The sequence below is a fragment of the Panthera pardus genome, unplaced genomic scaffold (assembly GCF_024362965.1).
Source record: "Panthera pardus isolate Hobbes unplaced genomic scaffold, ASM2436296v1 HiC_scaffold_21, whole genome shotgun sequence".
Lineage (NCBI taxonomy): Eukaryota > Metazoa > Chordata > Mammalia > Carnivora > Felidae > Panthera > Panthera pardus.
The window spans coordinates 51685050-51701623 of NW_026526777.1; the positions used below are offsets into that span (position 1 = coordinate 51685050).

The 16574-nt window shown below is 47.7% G+C and overlaps 1 protein-coding gene across 1 annotated transcript in view; it reads left to right on the forward strand.

The window, feature by feature from the left end:
* The window catches only part of TNR (tenascin R), a 413085-nt gene that overhangs the window by 349205 nt on the left and 47306 nt on the right, over nt 1–16574 (forward strand). Inside the window, exons 9-12 of the mRNA XM_019425567.2 lie at nt 987–1172; nt 13550–13639; nt 14743–15006; nt 15611–15880. Of these exons, the coding sequence (XP_019281112.2) occupies nt 987–1172; nt 13550–13639; nt 14743–15006; nt 15611–15880 (810 nt within the window). The remainder of the gene's footprint in view (nt 1–986; nt 1173–13549; nt 13640–14742; nt 15007–15610; nt 15881–16574) is intronic.

Below are 16574 nucleotides of genomic sequence, written 5' to 3' on the forward strand. Positions count from 1 at the left end.
CTCCCAGGGTTTAGGCACCTGTTTTTGCACCAGGTACCATGCCACACATGTCACATGCACTGTCCTATCTGTAGGACAACTTGAAATATTGGTGTTATTAGCCCATTTTACAGATGTGGCCATTAAGGCCCAGTGACACCTCACATGACCGCAGACTTAACTATGGTAGAGCTGGGCTCAGAGGTCTAACCCCAAATCCAATATTCTTTCCACTACATCACATCCCCTAGGTGTATACTTAATTTCCTATAAACCTTTCATCAGTATCTATGCAGGTAAACCCAGGGAAGACAGCTTATACTTCAAAGTCTTGCAATCAACTGTCTCCTTTGAACTTGGTGGCCAAATTTGCTATTACTCTATTCTGTCATAATCACTTGGAAGCCGTCTCTGATTTTTTTTCCTCCTGCGGTTTTTCCCTCACTTAGTGTGTCAAGCTTATGATAACTGGTTCATTTTTAAATTTCTAATAATTTTTTTTTAACGTTTATTTATTTTTGAGACAGAGAGAGACAGATGGCTTGGTCGGTTAAGCGTCCGACTTCGGCTCAGGTCATGATCTCACGGTCCGTGAGTTCGAGCCTCGCGTCGGGCTCTGTGCTGACTGCTCAGAGCCTGGAGCCTGTTTCAGATTCTGTGTCTTCCTCTCTCTCTGCCCCTCCCCTGTTCACGCTCTGTCTCTCTCTGTCTCAAAAATAAATTTCTAGAATACCACCACCATCATTCGGGAAATATTCTAGAACATTCCCTGAATGGAAATGGGGCAAGCGTAAAGTGTGTTGATATCTAACTCCCAAGTAAAATTCTCCAAACTGCCCATAGAATCTGTTGTGGCTAACCTGGCAGGCCAAAAGCTCAAGACCAGCCCTGGGGTTGACTCAAACCGTGAAGCAGAGGGTCAGGAGCTACGGGCTCTCGCCCCAAAGCGTGTTAAAGTTCAAGATGTGTGACAAACGCAAATTTTGGTGATTTCTGACTCTTTTTAGAGATTGACGCCCCCAAGAACCTGCGGGTTGGCTCCCACACGGCCACCAGCCTTGATCTGGAGTGGGACAACAGTGAAGCAGAGGTCCAGGAGTACAAGGTCGTGTACAGCACCCTGGCGGGTGAGCAATACCACGAGATGCTGGTCCCCAAGAGTATCGGTCCAACCACCAGAGCCACCCTCACAGGTGAGTACACCCTGGCTCCGGGGGCACATCGGTTCCTAACCCCACACCCTCACCGCTCTCCTCCCAGTGCACCCAGCTCCACCCTGCCATCCCCAGATCCCACTCATTTACTCTCTCAAGTCCCTGTTGTGCATCTCCTGCCCTCCATTGTCTTCTGTCACTTGGCCAAATCTACTACAAGTCTCATACAGACCACCGCAGGTAGCCTTCACACGTTCTCTCCTAACCTCTTCACATGGCCCACATGCCCTGCCTGGTTTCCCCACAGTCTTCTCCTGTCTCCCTGCCCTCCCATGTGCCCTGGTGTTCCCCGTGCTCCAGGACCACAGGTCTGCGTCCGACAGTTCCTCAAACACCTTTTCCCTGCTGCCACAGGGCTTGGGACATGCTGTTCCCACCACCTGTCAGGCTGTCCCACCATCCTCTTCACCCGGTTATGTCTGCCTCCCTTTTACCTCTTTGTTCACTTGTCACTTCCTAGGGAGCCTGCATGGTCCCCAGGTGAGATCAGGTTATCCAGCCCTGCTGCCTCCTCTCACTGGTGACCACTGTCCTCACAGTGCTGCTCAGGTTATCATTATACCCTGTGGGTGTCATTATTCTGTTGTTGGTCTCCACCCTGGATCTAAAGCTCTGTGAATGGGGACCAACTGGGTTTTGCTCACTATTGACTCCAGCAAAGTGTCTAAGTCCAAGGTAAGTGATGGATAGATGAAAGGAAGGAAGGAAGGAAGGAAGGAAGGAAGGGAGGGAGGAAGGAAAGAAAGAAAGAAAGAAAGAAAGAAAGAAAGAAAGAAAGAAAGAGAAAGGGAAGGGAAGGAAGGAAGGAAGGAAGGAAGGAAAGAAGGAAGGAAAGAGAAAGAAAGAAGAAAGAGGAGGGAGGAAGGGAAGGAAGGAAGGAAGGAAGAAAGAAGAAAGAGGAGGGAGGAAGGGAAGGGAAGGAAGGAAGGAAGGAAGGAAGGAAGGAAGGAAGAGAAGAAAGAAAGAGCAAACATTCACTATGACTGGGGCATAGAGTACAAGAGACCAGTTCGAGAAGGGGAGAGCCTACTCATGCTATACACCCCATAAAGAGTTTGAGTTTATTCTTGAGGGCAATGGGGAGTCATGGAGGGATTTTAAATAAGGTGATACAATGACTACATAGATGTAGCTGCTGTGTGGACAGTGGGTGGGAGGAGGGCAAGGCCAGAGGCAGAGACTGGTCAGGGAGCTATGCTGCAATCAGAGGGCGAGAGGATGATAGTGCGGACTAAGTCAACACCCTAGATCACCATGACACTTGGCTGGGGAGCACTCCCTGTCCCCCTGGGGATGTGGGCCCTAGCCAGTGCTCCTCCTGGGACCTTAGACACACCCATCCAGGAAAACCTGCCCACTGGACTGCACTGAAAGGTAGATGACTGGAAATGTGGGGCATGGTTTTCAGGTGAAGGAGACTGTGCAAAGCGGCCACCCAGGGGCTACCAGTGAGCTCACCGAGACTTCATTTAACTTGTGTCTTGGCTTCCTGCAAAAGCACTTGCCATCTTAGTAGATAAGGGATACATAGCAAAGAGTGCATACAGTAAACAAGGGCAGTATAATCAAAGCTGTTTTCCTCCCGAACCGAAATCCCAGACCGCCTTGCAAAATGAGGCCAGTTAAAGTAAATATAATAAATGCTTTTTCCAGACAGACGCACTCCTCGAAGCACAGCAAGGAGATGGAAAGATCTGCTGACCAAGCAGGTTAATGGGGGTGAATTAAACATAGCAGGAACACACCAGCTGGTGTAAAGGCCTCCACAGAGAGAAGGAGACATTCACAAAGATTAAGCAAAACAAAAAAACTGAAATGATGCAGGAGGGAACTGAGTCCAAGTGCAGCCCCCCCCTTGCCTAGAGCCGCAGGCTGATTTGGCAATTAGCAATTTACAAAAACGATGGCTAGTTGTTCAGATGGAGGATAAGCCATAAAATCCTGAGAGAGATAGAGTGGCATCCAGTCACGTCCTAGTTATTATTTCCCAGGCCTGGGAAAGATGATTCTACATTCATTGATCATCTATCTTATTCCAGGCACCTCCCCATAGTTATAGCTTATTGACTCTTCACCATAACCTCATGACAGATGTCACCATCCCCATTTTCTGGATGAGGAAACTGAGGCCCAGAGAGTCTGGAAACTTGCCCACGCTCGCAGAACTCCCAAGAGGCACAGCTGTGGCTCCAAGGCAGCTCTTCTGACACTTGTCAAAAGCCTTCCATCTCATGGCTGCTTGTACTAAAGAACTTAAAAGTAAAGGACACTCAAAATGTAAATGCTGTAGACTTATAAGGAACGGAGAAATTATCATTGAGGAGTGGGCTTAGCGAGGTCCATTTTTTGGTTAGAGTCGAGCTTATGAAATAAAACTGTAAATATATATTCCACGTAATTATCCCAGGGAGCTCACTGCTGGGGAGATTTATAAAGGCAAATAGCTTTATGTGATTTAAGAAGGAATTATAGGCATGTAAGGAAATCAAGTATGTCTGTACTTGCTGAGATGCAAATTACAAGGGTTATTGGCTCTCTTCCTGTGGTATCTGGGGGAAGAGAAGGACGGACTTGAAAGGAGGGAAGGCAAAATGAGGCAGAAGTTTGATCCCAGCTCTAGATACTTGTGTTTTTTCCCTCGCCCCCCAACTTGGACACTAAAAGGAAAGTTTTTCAGCCTCCAAGGCCTGAGTTTTGTTTTGTTTTGTTTTCTCATTCCAAACAAGTTGTTTATTTGCATGTATAAAGCAAGACCCCAGCCACAGGTGGGAAGAGCATTTCGGGCTCACCTGAGGCAATTCCTCCCTCGCCAGAAAGAGAAGGTAGAAACTTCCAACTCTGCACATCCCCTCATGTCCTACCTCCTAGTCAAGAACAACTGCGGAGCACATAGTCACAGAGAACGGACTGAGGGTTGACAGGCGTGGGGGATGGAGGGGAGATGGGCAAAATGGATGAAAATGGTCAAAGATACAAACTTCCAGCTATAAAATAAGTAAGTCATGGGGATGACTGTAGTCAATAAACTCTGTCATATATTTGAAAGCTGCTAAGAAAGTAGATCTTAAAAATTCTCATCACTAGAAAAAAAATTATAACTATTCGTGGTGATGGATGTTAACTAGACTTACCGTGGTTATCATTTCGTATGCCAATATCGAATTGTTATGTTGTACGCCCGAAACTAATAGAATGTCGTATGTCAATTATATCTCCATTTTTAAAAAAGACCCCGAAGGGGTGCCTGAGCGGCTCATCGCTTGAGCATCTGACTCTTGATTTTCGCTCAGGTCATGATCTCATGGTCAAGAGATTGAGCCCCGCCCGCATTGGGCTCCATGCTGAGCGTGGAGCCTGCTTAAGATTCTCTCTCTCCCTCTTCCTCTGTGCTTCCCACACTCCCTCTCTCATTAAAATAATTTAAAAAGTAAAAATAAAAATAAATACAAAAGAGAAAGAAAAAAATCATAATGGAGACTCTTAGCACAAGGTCCCTTTGCCTCTTGCCCCAGGTTTATTTGAATGCTTTGTTCTGTGGAACATGTTAGGAGCCAGGACTTTGGATCCTGCATCCAGGCACGACCACTTCCAGTGTGCTTTGGGACAACTGACTTAATCTGCCTAAGCCTCTGTTTTGTCTTCTGTAAAACGGGAATAACATCGCTTACGTCACTGCGTTCTAGAAGACCCCCAGGTGATTTGTGAGAGGTGCTCATTCAGAGCATGGCTTCTGAAGTTGCCAGCTTTGGTTTGAGACTGACTTCAGGGATGTGCGTTTGGGGCAAATTTCTTCAATTTCCAAAGCTTCAGTTCCCTGGTCTGAAGAACATCACATCTTTCTCACAGGGTTGTTGGGAGGGTTAAATGAGATCATATATATCCGCGTATACAAGCACCTGGGATGGAGACCGACTCATAGTGAACATTCAACAGCCATTCGATCTGGTATGGTTTTTAATCCCCACAAAGCTCAGACTGGGTGCACAGTAGCCTGGCCTCTCCCCAGTACAAGTTCACACCCCCGTTCTTCTCACAGCTGACTCTAAGCCCTGACGTCCTGTGGCATCTGTGTTTGCTGTTCCCTGCTGAAGCCCTCGTCTTCACAGCCACCGATCACCCCTGCGCTGTGGGACGCAGGCCCTGGCTGACTCTCTGGGCCTCTGAGTCACGCAGAGGGCTCGCGGCAAGCGGCCCCTGGCAGAGCCTTTCCCCACACATGCCTCTCCCTTTGCAACACAGAGGCCAGGCCCGGGCACAAAATGCCAGACATTTCTTTTCCATTATTCTCCACAGGCAATGCCCAGTGAATTCCCTCTGGAGTATGAACTTGTTTCTGAACAACAGACTCAATGTCTGCAATGATTTTTTTCCTCTGCTCTGGTGGTTTCTGTGTCCTTAATGATCAGTTTTGTAGGCTCAGCCTCTCGGCCGGGATGATGTGTGCTTGGCCTGTGTACCATACCTGGAGTCCCAAAGGGGTGCTGAGAGTTATGTATTTCACAGGCGCATCAAGGTACCTCTCGGTTAGACAGGCAGCACTTACCAAGGACACGTACCACTGTTTTCTGGGCAGCGATGAGAAACCATAAACCCTAAAGAAAACTCTGGAAGGAGGAAGGAAAGACAGAAAATGTGGGAGACGGTGGGAAAAGAAGGAGATTCTCATTCCTTGACTGGAATTCAGTCACAAAACCCTGCCTCCACCCAATGCAAATGATAAACACCGCTCTGTGTCTGAGGTGACTCCTCTATATCTATCATCAGAGGCCTGTGGCTGCAGGGTTTTGCCAGGAGGGAAGAGGGGTTCGTCCTCAGCCGTCCACACTCTTCTGCCTGGTGCTCCCGCATGAACAGGAGCCCACACGTGAGGAGCCCCGTGGCCAAGAGAAAGGTTAAAGGAGCTGGCCCCTATGGCCCTGTGAGTGCTGGGCTCGAACCCAGGCCCCCAGAGCCAGTTCATCACAGCCCTGAGCAACTCTATCCCCAGGCCACATGCTGCTAACCAGAAAAATCAGCACCCGGGCTTAGGAAACCCAGGGCCTTGAAGATTCCTACAGACATCACGGTACGACACAAGATTGCAAGGAGACAAAGACCTACAGCTGCCACACATGATACATTCACTCACGCACAAGGCTGACGTCACGACTTGGGTCTGGGAGTTGCCACCTTGGAGGCCGCTGGTTTCTGGGGGCTTGGAACAGACGCCTCTCCCCAAACCCACATTTTCCTCCCCGGGCTCCCACGGGGTCTGGTGGTGAGAAGGTGGGCTCCCGAAGGTGCAGAGGTCCGTGTGTATGTCCACAGGATGATTTTCCGTGAAGAAACCCGAGACTCCCTGAGAAGTCCAGCTGGCAAAACAGTGCTGACCAAGGCACTTGATGTTCACTTCACCCTGTCTGCACTCCCTGATGTGCCAGGGCACAAACACCAGACCCAGGGCCAGACCTTCAATGCCAGGCAGGCTCTTCTGAGGAGGAGTTGGGCAATAGGCCTGTGGCCCAGGCCAGATGGTTCTCAGCCTCCTTCAGGTGAAGTCACAGCGACCCCAAGTGGCCACTCTGGTAAGGCACCCTCTGAACAAGGTGCTGCCTTCTGGGGGCCAGAAAGTGGGGAGTGGGCTGCAAAGACCCACATGGAGGAGAGGGGGGAATGGCCAGAAGCTTCCACAGCTTTCCTCCTCACAGAGCTGGCACATAAGGGCGTCTGTGCCCTTATTTGTGTTAAAGGACTAGAGCAAAGGAACCAGGAGAAAGCCACGTGGGAACTTTTCATCTTCTGCTTTGGCTTCTTCAGCAGGGAGAGCCTATTTACAGTAAAGACCCAGAGATACGATGTTCCTGCGGGACAGGGGTGATGGGCCATGTTTATCATTAATCTCACTGGCAACAAGAGAGCTGCATTCTAGAATATTCCTTAGTATTATTATTTTTTAATATAGGTTTGTGGGGTCATACTTTCCCTTAAAGTCAGCATGGGATTGACTGCTTCTCTTGATGGTTGAACGTCGTCCACACTCAAAAAATTGGTAGATGTCCTCCAAAACCTGATTCATTCAGGGAACCCTGGAGAAGCATCCACCATAACCCAAGATGATAAGGATGGGGAGCCTGGGAGCTTAGACCTCCATGATAGTAAAAAGTAGATGTTGCCCATCTGGTGTGATGTCAGGGGTTCCCAGGAGATCCTCTGTCTCTTTCCAATTATTTCCCATCTAGAAATCTCTAGTACCCAAATTCCACTGTTGGAACTCTTCCTTATGAGGAGCCCTCCATTAGATCCCTGATTTTCGTGAGTTATTTTACCAGATCGGCTGTTGCCTGTGTTATTCGTTCTGCCCGCAATGCCCTTTCTCGGCCCAGATACCTCTGATCCTTCAAAACCCAGTTCAGATATGCCCTCATAAGTCTTTCCAGCATTCCTGTCACCCTTGCTATGCTGCTTCCATGCATCACGTATTTCTTCCACTATGCTACATTCTGAATTAAAATATAAAAAATCAAGGGGCACCTGGGTGGGTCAGTCAGTTAAGCACTTGACTCATGATTTCGGCTCAGATCATAATCTCACGGTCATTGGATCCAGCCCCACGTAAGGCTCTACAGTGACAGCACAGAGTCTGCTTGGAATTCTCTCTCTCTCTCTCTCTCTCTCTCCCTCTCTCTCTTCCCCTCCCTTGCTTACATGTGTGCATTCTTTCTCTCTCTTTTCCTTTCTCAAAATAAATTAAAAACACATTTAAAAAACTTTAAAATATAAAAAAAAGTCAAATCCCTTAACTCAAGACCTAAGGGTCTAGTGAGGAGACCAACATGAAAACTAACAGTAACAACATAATAACATCATTGTTGTAAAAACTGAGAGATGGTCTGCAAACTCCTTGGGCACAGGGTCCTCAATCTTCCCCTCCCTTTGAGAGCAGGTGTCCTGTGAATGCACTAGGGCCAACCAAATCCCTCACCCAGTTTGGTAGACTTGAGGTTCACAGTACTCAGGAGATGAGCCCAGGGATTTAGAGATGGAAAGGGTCCCCATTTCTACGGATCTACCTGAACCCGACCAAGCCTGCAGATCCCAGATGTCATTCATGGTTTTGCTGGTAAGAGGTAGCAATCTCAGCTTCTCGGGGCTGCTTTGCCCCATGACTTCCCTCCTAGCAGCAGGAGGCTGGAAGAATAGGTTTCCTAAACAGAGGGAAGTGAGTCATTCTACATTCATCACCCACGGCCCTTGCGCTGCAGGGGACAATGTGCTCATTCCTCTCGCTCTTCAGCCCTAATTAATCTCTTCCTGCTCGCGTGCCCCATCCTGCCCACCAGAGAATTCCATATCCCCTTCCCTCGACCTTTCCTAATCTTGGCTAGCTTTCAAGGTTCAACTCAAGTCCCTCTTCTAGAAAGCTTCCCTTGGTCACTACAGGCATGCTGATCCTGTCCGCCCTCTGAAATGGTTTCCTTAGTTAGCAAGCCTGTGGTGTAGTGCCCAATTACTGAAATTCCAATCAGCTAGTCCACTCCTCTGGAGGATAGGGACCCTCCTCTCATAGGGACAGGGACCATGCTAGGACATGGCAGGAAAAAACAAAGGACTTGAGTTCCAAAGCCAGTTTTATTGTATATTAGCTTTATGACCTTCGTCAAGGAATGGACTTCTCGGAGCCTCTTTTTGCTCATCAGTAATGCCTTCCCAGCAGAGCCGCGGGGGGATTAAGTGAGGTAACAGGTACAAATCTCTAAGAACCTATAGCTAGTAGGAGTACTCTTGACCATCAGACCCTCAAAAAACTTGCCTCAATTTTTAGGCCTCATTTCTTCCCTCCCTTTCTTTTTCATTGTTCTTCTAGACTCTCCACTGCATGAAGCTCAGTGCTGGGTGTATTGTGGGTGCTCAATAAATACTTTCCTCCTTCAGTACGGATTTCTTTTATATCACTGAGGGCAAGGGTGATGTCCATTCGGCTCACCCTGATATCCCCAGTACCCAACCCTGTGCCTGGCACAGAGGAGGCCCTCAATAATGTTTGGTGAGTGAATGAACTGCATGCCTTTGGGAGTTCAGCGAAGAATGGGTATGCAGTGAAAGAGTTGAGAAAAGCGTCAACCTCCAAGCCAAACAAAGGCATGGAGAGTGGTGGTTTCCCATGGGATGAATTTTCTGAGCTGTTGTGAAGAAAAGGGAACAGAGCCATTCAAATGCCACCATTTTCAGGAGGTGGATGGAAAGATAAAGAGAGCATTGATAGAGAGCAATGGGGTCTTTAAAAAGTGAGAAATCCCTAGGAGTCCACAGAGTCCTGATGTATAAGTGTGCTGGATACGCCTCGGATACACATTTTTTTTTCCAGCAGAACTGTATTTTACCTGCTGGCAAAGAGCAACAATTCACTTGTAGCACAGGAAGAAAGCTGCAGAAAATCAAAAGAAAGCAGCAGGCAGGAACCTATAAACGAGTCCCACTTTCCCATCCCCTAGACAGAAAGCCTGGGACGAGAGTACTTTAAATTCTGCTCTGCAGTTTTTCTGGGAAAAGACGATTCCGTTGTAAATTATTGAACATTTCATTTAAGCTTCATAAATAAGAAACTCAGATGAAAACGTTACATGTTAGATCCGTTCGGCAACATATAATTTCTGTCTTACTCCCCCGATCTGTCACCCTTCATCTACGTCAGAGAATTTCTACTTCATTATAGGCAATTGAAGGTTTCAATCAGATGCCTAAGAAAAGTAGTTTATGTTCCAAAGGTAACCTAATTTCTCCAACCAAGGATGTACCTGGGACTCGCCGAACATATTGACGGAGATAGATGTGTGCTTCCAACGTTTCCGGGGGCGTCGCAATCACCCACTCAATCTAGTGGCAGGTACTCCTCCCAGCCAGGGGCCAGCTCCCCGCTGACAGCTGGACTTCCAGAATCGCTTGTTTCATCAGAGCTAACAGGCTAAGCCCCAGCAAACTGACAACAGGTGTGCCCAGGACTAGCCTCTACCTACCTGGGACACACAAAAAAGGACTCATGGTCCTGGAATAGTTCTCTGAGTGAAGTAATAATAAAACCAGCTACTATTGCCGTGGGCTAGGCACCGTCCTGCACTTAATCCTCACGGCCACCGTTCGAGACGAATACCGCCGGGTTTCCCATTCTACAGAAACTGAAGCTCAAAGATACTAAGTCTCAAAGTGACGCAGGTAGAAAGTGGCAGAGAATGAATGGTAACATAAGTATGGCAGACCTCAAAGTCTGTCACTCTTCAAACTTTACCTCCACTGGTGTTGACACTTCAGAGGAAGAAAGAATGAAGGGTTAAGAAGTGGGCTGGAGCTGGCCTGAGAAAGGGAAAAGAGGGCTGGCTCTCATACACTCCTTCAAGGGAGCCTGGTTGGTAAGGCCTGGTAGGTACTGTCTTACTCAAGCATGGGGACAGTTATTGCTTTGGGCTGGACTAAAGCTCTACTGACGAGGGGATGCACAGCCCTCTGGCTACCATGCAGCGTTCTCCTTCATTAAACCAAACCATTTGTTAAGGAAAGGTTGCTCCATGCATTTCCTGTCAACGTCATTCCTATTACCTCAGGAAGCCCGGGGAAGTCACAGCTGCTCAGGGGAAGGGACGACATTGGGGGAGGGGTGGGACATTCCAGTTCTCCTAAAAGTCCCGAATCCCTGAGGCCAGAAGTCTGAGTGTCCTCTCCAGCTGGCCATACACTTACTCTTTGCCTTAGTTTCTTTTCATAATTTGATGGTGTACTGGTTTGAATGGTGTCCCCCCTCCCCACCCCACCCCCACCCCCAGTTCATGTCTAACTGGAACCTGTGAATACGACCTTACTTGGAAATAGGGTCTTTACAGAGGGAACCAAATTAAAATGAGGGCACAACAGATTAGGGTGGGCCCTAAATCCAATGTGCACAGTGCCTTCATAAGAAGGGGAGAAGACACAGACACACAGGGAGAATGCCACATGTTACAGACTGAATGTTTTGCATCCCCCCAAAAGTCATGTGTTGGAAACCTCATTCCCAGTGTGATATTAGCAGATAGGGACTTTGGGAGGTGACTGGGTCATGAGCAAGTAGCCCTCATGAATGGGATTGGTGCCCTTGTAAAAGAGACCCCAGAGAGTTCTCTTGTTCCTTCCACTGAATGGAAACACAGAGAGGTGACGGCCATCTATGAACCAGGAAGTGAGGTCTCTCCCAATGTCAAATCTGTTGGTGCCTTGATCTTGGACTTCTCAGTCTCCAGAACTGTGAGAAATAAATGTGGTTTAAACCACCCAGCCCATGGCAGTTTGTGATAGCAACCCGAGCAGACTGAGACACTATGAGGCAGAGCCTGGAGCAGAATGCCCAACATGGGCAGCAACCACCTAAAGCTGGAAGAGGCAAGGAAAGATGTTCCCCTTAGTTCCCCCTTGGGAAGGAGCACTGCCCCCCCCCCCCAGCACCTTGTTTTGGGCCCTCTAGACTCTAGAACTGTGGTAGATGACATTTCTGTTGTTGTAAGCCACCCCTTGTCATCATTTGTCATGGCGGCCACAAGAAACTAATGCAGATGGAGAAAAGACTCCCCATTCCACCATCCTCACAAGGTTGTGCTGAGGGTCAAAACACATCCAGGTACTTTGAAAAGAACAAATGTTATATAAGTGTAGAATAACATGATCATCAGCCATGGCTCTTGTGGCCCCACACAGATTGCCCCTCTCCCCACCAAAATGTCTACCAGAAGGACTCAGGCTCATCATGGGGGACCCCACATGTGATGATTTGATCTTTTTGTATTTTTCTACAATCCCACTTCTAGTAAATGAGGGTGAGTTTGTGCTAGTTTGATGCTAGAATAATGGTCCCTAAAGATGTCTACATTCTAATCCCAGGAACATGTGACTCTGTCAACCTACATGACAAAAAGGAAATTGTAGGTGTGGTTAGGTTATCTCGGTGGGGCCAATATAAGAACAAGGGTGCTTATAAGAGAGATACAGGGAGATCAGAATCAGAGTAGAAGATGGGGCAGAGGTCAGAAAGAAAAACAGATATGAAAATGCTATGCTGTTGGCTTTGAAGATGGATTAAGGAGCCACAAGCCAAGGGAGGCAAGAAGCCTCTAGAAGGTGGGAAAGGCAAAAAAACGATTTCTCCCCCAGAGCCTCCAGAGGCTGCAACCCTGCTGAAACATTTAGACTTCAGACCTGCTGATGCTGAACTATAAAATAATAGACTTGCGTTGGTTTGAGCCACGATATTGTGGTAATATATTACAGCAGCAATAGGATATTAATACACCGGTCAAGCCAGTTAGTCTGAAAATGAATATGGGAGAGAGTAGGGAGACACCCCAGATAATTGCAGGTATCCTGGAAGGCGCCCGGTGATTCTTTGTATTAATCCCCCAAAGGATTTCCCCAGAAAAGTTTATATCCTTTAGTTGGACAGTTTTTGCGTTTTTTCCATCTTCCCAGAGTCTCCTGGAAGTCAATCCTAAGATTGAATCCATAACTTTAAATACCCTGGCATCTGAATTAACAACCTTGGTAGGGAGCCCACAGCAGCAAGGCTTCTGCCTGCCCCTATGTTAAAGGCCTGGTAGCCTATTCATCCAGTGTTGCTCCCTAGAAGGGATCCCGGAGTCCCCATATGGTTCCAATCCCTATCAATAAAAGGTGCAGATTGATGCTCACAGCATTCAAGAAATGCTTTAGGGGCACCTGGGTGGCTCAGTCGATTAAACATCCAACTTTGGCTCAGGTCATGATCTCACGGTTTGTGAGTTCGAGCCCTGCGTTGGGCTCGAGCCCTGAGTTGGGTTCTGTGCTGACAGCTCAGAGCTTGGAGCCTGCTTCAGATTCTATGTCTCCCTCTCTCTCTCTGCCCCTCCCCCCACCCCCATGCTCTGTCTCTCTCTCAAAAATAAATGAACATTAAAAAAAATTATAAAAAAAAAAAAAAAGAAATGCTTTAAAGGCCCATATACATACAATCCCTCCTCCAATTCACAACTTATACAACTCCCTTCACCAGCCGTAACCAACTTGAGACTCTAAGGACCTTTGGAAGACCTTCCAAAGGAGAGCACATTTCTGAAGGTCACTAACAAGGGCAGCCTTGCTGCCTTCCCAACGAGACCAGCAGCAAGAAGGAAGCTGCATGGAGCACTTCATCCTGTTGACTTGGTATGGATTTCCTAAATGTTGAAATTGGGATTTCCTACTAGGTAAAATTAGGAGGAGATTCAGGAAGGACTAAACATAAGATCTGTACAGGAATCTAAGCTTATTTGCTTCCCTCCTTTCTGCCTTCCCCATCACTGACACACACACAGAATAATGTTTGTTTCTGCATCTACCGACAGATTTGGTGCCTGGCACGGAGTATGGAGTTGGAATATCCGCTGTCATGAATTCACAGCAAAGTGTACCAGCCACCATGAATGCCAGGACTGGTGAGTAGGACTGCTATAGAAGCAGACCAGGATGCTGTGCAAGCCTGAGAAGCCACGGAGGCTTGTGGCTTGCTTGTCCTGGCAAGGGCCGGTCAGAAGACAATGCCCCCTAATGAACAGGTCCCTGGATGACAGTTATCAGCCTAGGAACAACATCTACCTGCAGATCGTTGATCTCTGTGCCTAACCTCTGCTATCAACATGCAGGATAGTCTCACTCACTTCCCCACAGATCTGTGCATGGTCTCCCATGGTCTGGTGGGCTGCCCCCAGAGGTGGAAAATTCGAAATCAGTTGGTGTCATAGCAAGTCTTTCTAATATAATACCTCAGAGCAGGCAGAATGTAATGTCCCTCACCATGGATGACAGAAGCCCTCAGAAAGGTCATAGGGATAAAGGTTTAGACTTGGAAACAACCTGTTAAATCTAAGGGCAATGGAAAATTCCACTTGAGACCCTTGCCACTCAGCATCTGGCATATTTGCTTCCAAATTCTGGGTAAATTTCTAAATCACTCTGGAACTTTAGGTACAGGCAGCTGCCATGGGGTGGGGATTTTGAGCCAATCCCTGCTCCAAGGCTCGTTCCAACATAGACAACCTCTCTAAGAGAACCACAAGGACACAGGTCCCCAGGAGTTATCAAACCTAATTACCTGTACACCCATGGCCAGATCAGTCACAATGGCCTCAGGAACAGGGGTAGCTACTATTGCCAGGAATGTCATATCCCTACTTGATGGTGGCTCCTAGTTTACCCTGGTTGGATTGATGACAAAGGCTGGAAGAAAATGAATATGGAAAGCTTGATAATCAACAGCCAGCTTTGTCCCAGAGGTATGTCCCAGAGGTGGATGTATTCCTATGGTGTTGGAGCTATTAATACCTTTATGCAGATTGTCCATCTATATACCAAGCCCTTGGCCATCTTTCAAAGGGAAGGTGCTTAACAAAAGGTGACAGAATTGTCAGCAATGACAAGCTAATCCTCATGGTCAGCAGGCCTGTTTATAGGTTAGAAATCCACAGGGAGGTCCAATTCCAATAAATACTGGCCCTTGTATGGAACTTGTGTAAAATAGGCCACTTATGTTGATCCACAGAACTCGATAGTCCCCGAGACCTCATGGTGACAGCCTCCTCGGAAACCTCCATCTCCCTCATCTGGACCAAAGCCAACGGCCCCATTGACCACTACCGAATTACCTTTACCCCGTCCTCCGGGATCGCCTCAGAAGTCACTGTGCCCAAGGACAGGACCTCATACACACTGACAGATCTAGAGCCTGGGGCAGAGTACATCATTTCAATCACTGCTGAGAGGGGTCGGCAGCAAAGCTTCGAATCCACCGTGGATGCCTTCACAGGTACCAGGGTAGCAGACATCCTAGCTGGGCTCAGGGATCAATGGATCTTAGTATGAGAAAGTCATCTAGGTAGCCTACTCTTCCAACGCCTCCATTTTGTTTAGAGAAGGAGGAATGTGGGTAGAGAAAGAAGAGATTGAGGAGAAATTAACAAATACATCAAGACAGAATGGTTGGAAGTAAGGGGGAGAGAGGATCAAAGCTACCTACGTGCCTAAAAATTTGTATCTGGTTTTCTAAAACCTGAACATAGGGATTGATTCTGTTCATCTTTCCCCATCTGCGCTAAATCAGTGGGCATTCAGAGGATCCATGGGATCATGTTAAATTTCTCCCAGGACAAAGATTTGAAATCCTGGGTGAGTATTAGGAAGAAGTATTATGAGGTGTTACCCTGCTGAGGGCATTCATTTTTCAGTATAACGCTTGGAGAAAGGAGATGGACAGGACTAGAGAGTGAGGGGCTGTAAGCTCTGAGTCAGCAGGTGAAGGTACAGTCGTAATTGATAAGGAAAGCAGATCCCTTCAGTCAGATGGCTCTCCTAGCCCAGTGGTCCCACCACCTCGTGTGTGTTTCAGAACCATCATCTTCTCTGCTTTGCAGGCTTCCGCCCCATCTCCCATTTGCACTTTTCTCACGTGACCTCCTCCAGCGTAAACATAACCTGGAGTGACCCATCCCCTCCAGCAGACAGACTCATTCTGAACTACAGCCCTCGGGATGAAGAGGAAGAGATGACAGAGATCTCCCTGGAAGCTACCAAGAGGCACACTGTCCTGATGGGTCTGCAGCCAGCCACCGAGTACATCGTGAACCTGGTGGCAGTCCATGGCACAGTGACCTCTGAACCCATTGTGGGCTCCATCACCACAGGTGAGGTGGGAGGGCTCGACAGCAGGTGGTGAAGGGGGTTCCTACAGAGGTCTTTAACAAGTCAATGAAATTTATAAAGAGAGACACCCAAGAAGTAGGGGCCTGCCTCACTTGGCTAGAGAGGGTCTGTGAGCTGTTCTGAAAGAGCCACCTCTTCCAGGGCTGCATAAAATGTATAAGATGGGAAGCTTCCATTGGGAAGGTAGGACAGACTCAATGTCTTGAGGAGGCCAGGGCTTGAATGCATTGGTCCAGAGGTTCTCACACTACCAGCCTGAAGAGAGTTAACCTTCAAAAGGAAACTCCATCTCTTGACTGCTCAGTAAGGTCACTCGTACAAATGATGCTTCCTCAAAATTATGTGGACGAGCACTAGCATGCAGCCATGTAGGAACCTGGTACTCAGAGAGTGGGGTTGGTTTGCACGTTGTGTGGAAAACACAGGCACTGTGAGACTATTGGATCAAATTCATCTCATCATTCTCAAATGTAATCCCAGATATGAGTATGCATGTGGCTGAGGACATGTGTATTTGGGTGGTTTCCTATATAATGACAAGAACCCACTAACTAGACAAGTACATTAAGCACTCAGCTGGTTTTGACCCTGCAGTCCTCCAGTAGTCAAAAAAATGAAGTACCCAGTACAAATGAAATACAGTTTCGGAAAGTGGATTTGTTCTGGACTCGTGCT